Source organism: Myzus persicae, unplaced genomic scaffold (assembly GCF_001856785.1).
Source record: "Myzus persicae strain clone G006 unplaced genomic scaffold, MPER_G0061.0, whole genome shotgun sequence".
Taxonomy (NCBI): Eukaryota; Metazoa; Arthropoda; class Insecta; order Hemiptera; family Aphididae; genus Myzus; species Myzus persicae.
The window spans coordinates 7,561-18,835 of NW_019101001.1; the positions used below are offsets into that span (position 1 = coordinate 7,561).

The window sequence follows — 11,275 nt, forward strand, 5'->3', positions numbered from 1 at the left end:
CAATTGCAATACAAGAAAAAAAACAAACTAAAATTTCAGATTTTTTTTTTCAATAAGTAATTTTGTATAACATATTTTATTACGTCTAATTATAATAAATTATGTAATGATAAATAAATGTTTAAAAAGTCAATAAAATTTAAATTTTCAGACATAAATACATACATATTATTTTATCAATTTTTCCCAATAGCGGACACCTCTCAATAGCGGACAATTTGGTCGGTCCCGTGAGTGTCCGCTATTCAGAGGTTTTACTGTATAATTAAACCTTAAAATTTTATTGACTTGTCTTTGTAACTCATTTTGTTCGCATAAGGCTAATCTATATGGTGGTAAATTTACTGGGTCATCAGTTAATGTGGGTATTGGTATATCTCCAATATCAATGGATCCTAGGACCATATCATGTTGCGCTAAACAATCCGCGAATCTTATCAATATATTTTTTAGTTTTACTTGTTGGCTTGTTTCCAACTCAGGGTTAATATCAAAATCTAATTTTTTATTATCTGTTGAACTTGTTATGTTACATATTGTTTTCGTTATTTTTTACGAGTGTGTTTTGTAATCTTGTCTGAGGTAATATTGTGCCAGACACATTTTCATTCATGTTTTCAAATTCTTGTTCTACATAATGTGTTAACTCATCAAATCCGTTTTGTGTAATATCCATTCCGTCGTATTTTATATTTTGCTGTGTGTTGCTGCTTTTTATGTGTTGTTCTCTCTGTTCTTTTATAGTTTGCACGTCAGGTGTTACTGCAAATACTATCATATTGCGTAAGGTTAATATTTAATTATTAGTGTTTATTTTTACCCGGAGTCCAATGATTGTCCTTGTGAAATATTCCTATAAATGATCGGTTTGGCTTACTGTTTTATTGTTTTATTGTTTTACTGTTTATTTCGTCATACCCTTTTATAATAATTAAATTTTTATTATATTTATCAGCCAAATATGCATGATTGTCATCTATGAGTTAGTAACCCGATCTACATCTTGGTATTCCTATGTTATTTAAGATTTCTAGCGTTGTCTAGTGTAGTCCTTCGTTTTTTAAACAAACTTTCAACGCATTCACCCCGCGCAATCTCCATCAGCCGGTGTTTGTTCTGTAATTTCAAGATAAGATGCTAATTTGTTTATTTAAGTTAGAATCTATTGGTGTATCGTAATAATTCCTCTGTATCATGTGAATTAACTATTATATTTATTGTTGATTCATCACTTGTTTCCGGCATTGTTGCTATTGATTCATATTCTATTTTATGCTTGGACTCTAATTTATGAACTGTTATTGTTATATCTGTATTTTGAAACGTGAATTTAATCATTTTTGAAATTAAAGCCCCCAGTCTTTTTTATCTAGCCCTGAACAAACTTTGGGTAGTCCCAAATTATGTATTGATTGATTTATGCAAAACCGTTTGAAATTTTGTAGTGTGTTAAAAATGTCTCATAGGTGGGTTTATCATTATATGCGCGTTTTGTTAATAAATATAAAAAAATCCATTGTTTATTTATCTTTAAAAATGCTATTTCTGTAAGATTTTTATTCTGTGCTTTTAATACGTCTACATCTTGGAATCTTTCTTTAAATTGCTGGGCAATCCCTGCATTCATTTTGAAGTCTTAATTTAATTAATTTTTTGCTCATTTTGAGTAATATTTTTTGTGTCTTGTAAGGTATTTATTGGTTTGTCTTCCTGCTCAATTTTTAATTTTACTTCTGTTCCTTTATAATTAAACGTTATTAAATTATTTTTTAAATCTAAAATTGTGTTAATTTTTTTCATTATGTCTAATCCTATTATTACAGGTGTACATAGATTGTCAACTATAACTATTTTATGATTTATTACTATTGTTCCTATTTTTATCTGAGCCACAGTTGTTCCTAGAATGTTTAGTTTAGAATTGTTCGCTGTTTCAAGGTAGAGTTCGCTGTCGGAAGTTAATTTATTACATTTAATAGTATTTTTGTTTCTGACTGTTATACTCGTCCCTGTATCTAAAACAATGTAGTAGTTTTGTTATTTATTTTTCCTTGTATTTCTATTTTAATTTTTCCTTTATTATTATCATAATAAGTATAAATAGTATTATTTGTATATGTATCTTTGACGCTATTTAAAGGTATATTGCTGGTAATGTATTGGTATTCCTGTGCAGACCCAGTTATCTGCGGAACTATTAGTTTTTTTGTACAAAGGTATTACAGTTTCTTTTTATGTGTCCCGGGATCCCACACTGAAAACATATCGGTGGCCCGTTCTGATTTCCTTAACAAGTTGACTGCTTCGAGCGTCATAATTAACTCTCACCTTACCTTGCAATTTCGTTTGGTAAGAAATTTAAAAACCATCTGTATTAGCTTTGAGAGTTAAATTTGATACACACTGTGTTTGTTGTTGTGGGCTATGAGCATTAAATTTGACTCTCACATATTTTATTATTTTATTTTGTGAGAGTTGCGTTTAACTCTCATTCATGTGCACCACTAAAAAGAGGAGAAAAAATTGAATATTAGGTTATAAAAAGCGGGAGAAATTTTCATTGTTTTGTACGTATTGTGATATAGGTATATAATGCACCATAAAATTATCTATTTTACTCTAATTAAATATCAATATACTATCAAATTAATTACCAGTATGGGTACCGGCAAGTAGGTAAGTAAAATTATACAAATTTAAACTTAATGTAACATATTTTTATTTTTATTTTGGTAGAAAATTGTTTATAAATTGATCATATTATTATATCATAAATTCATAAAACTAATTAACTTATAAAATATAATTACAGCAAATTATAGATAAAACAAATTAAAAACATAATTTTTTATCCTTTTCAATCAATACTATTTACAAATAACATTATGGTTATTTTGCCCGGACTCTGTGGTCAACAAAAAAACATTCGATGCAGTACACTTTCTGGCAAGCTGCACACCAATAATTTGATTGTTTCGATATTCTCTGAGCATGTTTTCTTCCCCCTTGTTTTACCATTTCATCGTAACATTTCACACATCGCGTTCTTTTTCCAGATTTAGATAGTTTGTGTTCAACTTCGACTTTATCGGTTTCTTCATAAGCACCACACATATCTTTTACCAACATTTCTTTAAATTCAGTAATTCCAATTTTCGTTTTATTTACTTTATTATATAAGCACATTGCATTTAAAACTGAAGTACTAAGTATTATTTCAATTGCCACTTTCCTATACCATTTCATGGATTTTCTTAGTGGACTGTGGTATGAGGACCTCTGATCACATATGTCAACCAAAGCTTTTCCTTTGTTATAATCAATAACAATTTCTGGTTTTTTTGTAGTTTGACCACGTTTATTTATTGTTTCAATCATAGTGTCTGAATGTTTAGTGGAGAGCATAAGGACATCTCTTTTGTCTTTCCACTTTAGAACAACTATACCTAGGTCACTCTGTAGCGCTATAACTTGTCCTTTTTTCAGTTTCTTTTGTACTACATCCTTTGGGTTTTGTTTTCTATTGGCCCTTAGTGTCCCAACTAAATGAGTATTTTGTTCCAAGAGTTTATGTGCCAAATAAACGCTCGTATACCAGTTGTCCGTATAAATTGTCCTACCGAAATTTAAATATTCATGTGTCAACTCCATAACTATTTTTGTAGAAACTTCCAACCCTTGGACAGCTTCTTTACCTGCTGTCAGATATATATAGTATTATATTAATCGACGTAATGAATCGCCGAGACGTTATCGGCTATTTATTGTTGCTGGTCATTATCGTCGATCCGGCATCTAGAATGTTCGATACCCCCCGCCCCGCCTGTTCCATATCTATCACCGGGAACTTGACAAATATAATTTCGACCAGTACTCGTCTGTCCGTTGCAACGGCACAAGCCGCCGATTTGGCAAGGTATTGCACGACAGATTGGCGCCCGAGTAATATTGTGGCTCGTGAGTGTGCCGACTTGCTCATCGGCCGTGGCGCTTATATTCCGTGTGGTAATAATTATTAGTCCGTCCATTCTCCCGTCGATCACACGTGGTTCGTTTTGTTGTCGCATGCTCATGCTCTTGCTGCGACAGTTCACCGTCCATGGTTAATATTATTACGGCTGTCGCTTTCGTGTCACGCGGAGTATCGGTGACGTGTGTGTCGTATATTGGATTGATCATGTCGACTGTTCTACCACTTTTGGGTCAGAGCTCGGATGTTTGGTGGTTCCGTCGCCGACCGCGGATTGCTGGTGTTTGCCGAGGGTTGGTGAGCTGCCGTGGAATTTCCCGTGGGCCAATTACGCAGCGTCGCGTGGACCAGCGGGCCGCGAGAAAACGTCGAGTGGCAGCACTACTTATAGAAAGGGGACCGGTGATTATATCATTATCAATTTGTCAGTATCAATGATCTGTTGTTTACCAACATGTATTAGTTAGCATAGCTTTATTTGCACAGTGTTAAATTATACAATTATTATTTAAGTTGTCTGGGCGCCCATATTTTTATAAGCTCGATGTTGTTGTTATTATAATTTTGTCGTCGTATAACAATAATTATCGTGTTTCTGGCACGTCATAATAACATACAATTTGTATTTATTATTTATTATTGATATTTATATTTATGTAACCTAAGGTGTCCGTACTTTTCACTGATCTGCGTTTGAGTGCCTAGCGCAATTGTTTTGGGTCAGTCATATTAGGGAACTTATAGAACAGTGACATTCAATTATTGTATTATTTTAAGTGTAGCCGGATCGGTCGACGACCTCTGGGTCGGCAGTAAGGGTCCGTGCCACATTTCTGGTAGCAGAGCGTGGTTAAATCCATAATATCCTGTATTCCTGTTTTATACTGTTTTAGGATCTATGGGCCCGTCCTAAGTAGCAATATTGCAAATTCCTATATCTCCGTTCTTCCATACGTCATTTCGCGAGCAATTTTATGTACTTATTTTGCGATTAACTTTGTGCATTATTAATTCGTGTAAAAAAAACGCATTCATTGGCGTGTCTTATTTTGTTTGCGTAAATCGCGCGTATTATCATACTTTATTTATTTAACATTTGTGGGTATTATTATTTTTGCGTAAAAAACGCGTTCCTAAGGTTGTTTTATTTATTAACTTAATAAGAGTCGCGAGTAGTGTCGTGCCTTTATACTTATGTAGCGATTAATAATCTTTTGTAATATTAGTTCGCGTAAAACATCGCGCTTACTGTCGCGGAGTTATAAATTATTAGTATCGATTATTTTGCATTAACAATTTTTTCCCCATCATCGATCCGCGAAAGTCGTACCAACTGGATTCGATTATTTATTTTCGCATTTATTAATACTTTTATTGTTATTTCGCATAATCACGCGCTTAGTGTCGCGTTTCGTTTATTTTTTTTTATTTGCGTTTTAATAATTTTATCATTATTTTGCATATTCGCGCTACGCGTTGTGTTAAAAATAATTAATTTGGTTGCGCCTGCGTGATTTATTACTTGTCAATTTACTAACTCGTGAGCATTAAATTGCACATATATAAATAAATTTGTATTTATTTATTTATTTATTTTTTCTCGCTCTTCATTTTCTTGCGCTTGGCATTTAATTTTATTTTTCCGCAAAATCCGTCATCATGTCAGTAGACGAGGGAGATGCCCGGGTCCAGCGTTTGAAACGTAGCTGCGAAATAAAACGCATGAACTACGTGAAAAAAATCCGTGCAATTCACAGTCTGGCCATTCAGAGCTCGGAGGATACGTCTGTAATACCTCGGTTATTAGTGATGGTTGAAACCCTTGATCAGTTGTTATCGTCGTTTACCATTGAAGATGAAGCGTTGCTGGGTCATTTGTTGGATTTAGGGTTAGACGGCGAATATCCTGATACCGAGAGCGTCGAAATCTTCGAATTGGTCTGTTCCGCAAAAGCAATCGCCAATCGATTTATGCAATACTGTCCCGATAAAACAATAGAGTCTACACACGGTGGTTCACAAGTGTCGCTGAACAATGCGGGACGGGGTGTCCCAACGCCAGACGAGCAATCGATTCCTGACAATGTGGTTGTAGATGTTAGCCCGGGTGGCGTCCAATCCAATAACGCTGGCTCACTAGGATCTAATAGTGTCCAAGTCGTCAAGCCTACCCGCTTACCTGACATCCCGCTTCCCAAGTTTGAGGGTTTCATTTCGAGATCGTTTTGTTACTACAATGGATCGCCGAACATATTTGTCCGACATTGAAAAATTTTACTACTTGGTGGGATGTTGCAAGGGGACCGCGCTAGATGCTATTCGGGGCATCCCTGTATCAGACAAAAATTACAAGTTGGTGTGGTCCACTCTCGAAGAAAGATTTGACAAACCACGTTTGGTCGCACGTTCCTTAGTCGAAAAATTGTTAATCGCACCGCGAGCTTCTTCCGAAAGCTTAATTGAATTGAACAAATTGTTGGTAGCCTTCGACGAAGGGGTGTCGCTGCTTGAGTCCCTGAATATACCTAATTTAGGTGATTTTATATTATTCTCTATAGCTTCCCGGTGCTTGCCTACCTATACTATCAAGTTGTTCGAAGCCCAATTAGTCAACGGTTTTCCTACGGTTCATGATTTATTGAGGTTTGTGAAATCTCGTGTGGCCATTTTAGAATGCATTCCACAAGAGCCTACATCGAAACAGCCAAACTCTCACAAAACTTCAAAGCCTACTTCACATAATACGAAGAAGCCGCCGCAGCACACTTCCATGGTTACAAGCAGCAATCCGTCAAACGCAGCACAGTCTTGCAAATGTTGCAATGGTACGCATGGTCTGACATCATGTCCAAAGTTTAAAGGTTGGACGCAAGAAATGCGTAATACTTGGGCACGAGATCAGCGGATATGTTTTCGATGCCTACGTACCGGACATTGGGTGACAAAATGCAAGTCGTCGAATGTTTGTGGTCAATGTTCCCGATGGCACCATACACTATTGCATTCGGCTGGACCTGCAACAACCGCCAAGGAAGAGAGCTCATCGAAGGTAGGGCAATCGGATGTGGCCACTACATCGTCATGTCTTGGTCAAAATACGTTGACTTCAGTCATCCTCGGGACAGCTCTTATACACATGGCTGACAGCGTCGGTGTACTGCATACGGTGCGAGCGCTGATCGATTCAGCCTCACAAATTAGTGCTATCACTTCAGAGTGTAAAAATCGTTTGGGACTCCGGATGCGAAAGTGGACAGCACCTGTGACCGGTTTTGGTGGAGTTTCAGTACAAAATGTTTTAGGAATTGTCCATTGCCAAGCACAACCCAGATTTTCACCGGAACCAGTTTTCAATTTTGATGCATGGGTGTTTCCATCGATAACGGCTGAAATGCCGCGACACCCACTATCACGCTCTATTGCAGAAAAATATCAACATCTTGCCTTAGCAGATCCGTCATTCATTAACCCCGGTACCATTGACGTTTTACTGGGCGCGGATCTGTTTGCCCAAATTTTAAATGGAAAACGTGTGTCGGTCGGCGATGCGTTCCCAGCGGCCTTCGGAACTGTGTTCGGCTGGACTGTTATCGGGCCGGTTTCAATTTCATCATCTAATGTTTCCGTGTCATGCCACGCATCACTTACTGCTTCAGTGGAAACGTTGTTAGAGAGGTTCTGGGCGCTCGAAGAACCAGACGCGGCACCTGAAGAATTTACGCAAGATGGACAGTGTGAGGCAATATTTCGCGACGGATGTACCCGTGATAGTTCTGGTCGTTTTTGCGTACCGCTCCTGTTCCGTAAAGCAATTCCCGATGGCAATTTTCGTGGATCGCACGCTGTAGCTGAGAAGCGATTTCAGCACTTAGAAAAGAAATTGACCAACGATCCTCGTCTTCGCAGTTTATATTGCGACTTCATGTCTGAATATTTGACGCTGGGACACATGTCTCCAGCAAAGTCCGAGGGGGACTATTTTATCCCACACCATGCCGTCTACCGTCCTGCCGATATTAACCCGAAAATCCGCGTTGTGTTTGATGCTTCGGCGATGTCATGCTCGGGAGTTTCCTTGAACGATTGCTTGTTTTCGGGACCAAAGCTGCAGCGCGATGTTGTGGATGTCTTATTACTGTATCGAGTCCACCGTTTTGCCTTCACGACGGATATAAGCAAGATGTACCGTCAAATCTCCTTGTCTCCATCGCATCGACGATACCAACATATCTTGTGGAGGTCATCGCCCGAACAAAAGTTGCAAGTGTATGAGCTTAATACTGTGACTTATGGGGTCAACTGCGCACCCTACCTCGCGATAAAAGTGCTGCGGTCCATTGCGGAGCTTGAGTGTAACGATTTTCCGTATGTAAAGGAAGCCCTATTATATCAAACATATGTGGATGACATCTGCGTTGGTGGTGACACGTTAGACGAAGTTCTCTCTCTCCCAGATGGTCTTATTCAAGTTTTGCAGCGTGCTGGTATGGAGTTGAAAAAATGGGCCAGCAATACTACCTTCATACTCGATAAGGTTCCCTCCGAGGACAGGGCGTACGAACCATTGGCGCTCGACGATTCTGCCGGCACCGGAACAAAGGTATTAGGTCTACAATGGTCTCATCAGGATGATACGTTCATTTATAATTTTCAACCCGAACGGCACGTATCCACGAAACGTGGCATGTTATCATTGATAGCACGAATGTTCGATCCACTTGGACTAATATCCCCTGTCACATTTTTTGCTAAAGCGCTAATGCAACGTGTGTGGAAAGCTGGGCTTTCATGGGATGAACCACTGCCTCAAGAAATTGCGGAACCTTGGTGCAACTTCGTCGATGACTTACCCAATTTGCAATGTGTTCGCATACCTCGATTCATCGGCACACGCCGAGAAATGCAGTGTTCCATGTGTGGGTTTTGTAACGCGTCGTCAACCGGCTATGCAGCTGTGGTGTACCTCAGAGTGACTGGCTCGTCAGGCAACCCTGTCATCTCACTACTTGGAGCACGATCAAAGATTGCCCCTTTGAAATCCTCGACAATTCCAAGATTGGAATTATGTGCGGCGCTCTTGCTCTCTCGTTGGATGAGTCGCCTGACAGTCACATTGAACCTCAAGCTGCACATTACCGACATACATGCCTAGTCGGATTCTACCACAGTGTTGAGTTGGTTGAGGTCCCCGCATGAGTCATTCAAAATATTCGTGTCAAACCGAATTTACAAAATTCAGTCGTTGGTACCCACATGTCAGTGGCATTATATCGAATCAGCTCTCAACCCGGCTGACTGTGGTTCACGAGGGCTCACCCCATCGGATTTCATCCAACATAATTTGTATTTTAACGGTCCACCATGTCTGTCTCTGTCACCTCAACAATGGGATCCGTATATCCCAATTAATACAGCCGACCAACTACCTGAACGTAAGGTGGGATCGTCAAAAGTGTTGGTCATTCAAGAAGAGGAACATGAGTGGTTTGAGCGGTTCTCCTCTTATGTGCAAGCAGTCCGAACCACTGCACGTATGCTTCGGTTCATCTCGCGATGCAGGAAGAAACCAATTGACAATGGACACTTATCTCGAGAAGAGCTCGACCAGGCAGCACTTTTGATTGCGCGGTCGTCACAAGGTTTTCACTTTAGTACGTTGATTCGTGAGTTGTCGCAGGGGCGAGCGCCCTCGGCGCGATTATTGGCGCGTCTACGTCCGTTCCTTGACAGTGAAAATCTGGTACGAGTTGGCGGTCGGTTGTCTAAATCAGACTTGCCTGATGATCAAAAACACCCCGTGCTGTTGTCCAAGACCTCGCATTTCTCCGTCCTTTTAATCCGGCACTGGCATGACATCACAGGTCACAGTGGTCCGCAAATCGTTTCTTCTTTGGTTTGTCGTCAATATTGGATATTATCAGTCCGCACATTAATCCGTACGATCATTAGCCGATGCACTACGTGCGTACGCATTACGGCCAAAAATCCTGAGCCAATAATGGCGGATTTACCAGCGTCACGAGTGACAGAATGCCACCCGTTTGCGAGGGTTGGAGTGGATTATGCGGGTCCCTTTTCCGTCAAAGAGAATCGACTTCGGAAGCCGCGCCAGTACAAAATGTATCTTGCCGTATTTGTGTGCTTCACGATACGCGCGGTACATCTTGAATACGTATCTGACATGAGCACTGGGGCTTTTATCGCAGCGTTACATAGGTTCGTCGCACGCCGAGGTCTGCCTACCGACATTTACAGCGATTGTGGCACCAATTTTGTTGGGGCAAACAATTTGCTTCGCGCTCTAGTCGATGATCCCGCTTGCCGCGACCAACTAACGGCTAGTGTCCATTGTACGTGGCATTTCAATCCTCCCGGTGCCCCTCATTTCGGTGGGCTCTGGGAGGCAGCAGTTCGCTCATCCAAATCGCTGTTGACGCGCATTATGGGGGAGCACAATTTCACCATCGAAGAGTTCAGCACCGTCCTGAGTAGATGCGAAGCTATCTTAAATTCTCGGCCGATAACTCCCGCCTCGTCAGACCCCGCTGAACTTGAATGCCTAACTCCGGGTCATTTTCTGATTGGCCGGCCGTTGTTGTCCGTGCCAGACCTGCCGAGGGCCGCGCCGGTCTGGATCTCAAAAAATGGTCAAGTAATTTCCCCATTGGACTTAGACTATTTGACACCAGGTCATTTTCTGATTGGCCGACCATTACTCGCCGTCCCTGAAGCGGACATTCCACTTACGACTAAGCCCTTGGAGCAGCAGTGGAAGTTGGTCAGCCAATGCGTGCAAGCATTTTGGCGCCGCTGGCGTAGTGAATACCTTCAAACACTCCAAATCCGTAGTAAGTGGACCAAGGATGCCCCCAACATAGAGGTCAATGATATAGTTGTAATTAAAGACGCCCACGCTCCGCCGTTGAAATGGCGCATGGGGCGCGTGATTGAGGTAATACCCGGCTGCGTATTTTGCAAATGTGGGTACACTCAGAACCGGGTTGCTCTGATTGGCCCATTTGAATTCCCGCTTTTTTCTTATCACTTTATTTCAAATATCACTTTATAACTATCAAATATCAAATCGTGATAATATATAATGTGTTCTAATATATAATTTAAATATAATTTAAATATAAATCTAAATATAATTTTTTTATATTTTTTTATAATTTTTTTTATCAAAATATCAATAACACTCTTATCACTTTATATCAAATATCAAATCGTGATTATTACGTTATTATTTTTATACAGATAAATATACTTTAAGTGACTATAGTAATTTTGTATGTCAGCTAGTAA

General features: G+C 39.7%; 1 protein-coding gene across 1 annotated transcript; it reads left to right on the top strand.

Moving 5' to 3' along the window:
* Positions 1 to 5,629: 5,629 nt before the first annotated feature.
* On the top strand, positions 5,630 to 11,039 carry LOC111027210. The gene is made up of 3 exons (XM_022305472.1): positions 5,630 to 6,119; positions 6,190 to 9,077; positions 9,210 to 11,039. The coding sequence occupies exons 1-3, from the start codon at positions 5,630 to 5,632 to the stop codon at positions 11,037 to 11,039; spliced, it is 5,208 nt and encodes a 1,735-aa protein (XP_022161164.1).
* Positions 11,040 to 11,275: the final 236 nt, after the last annotated feature.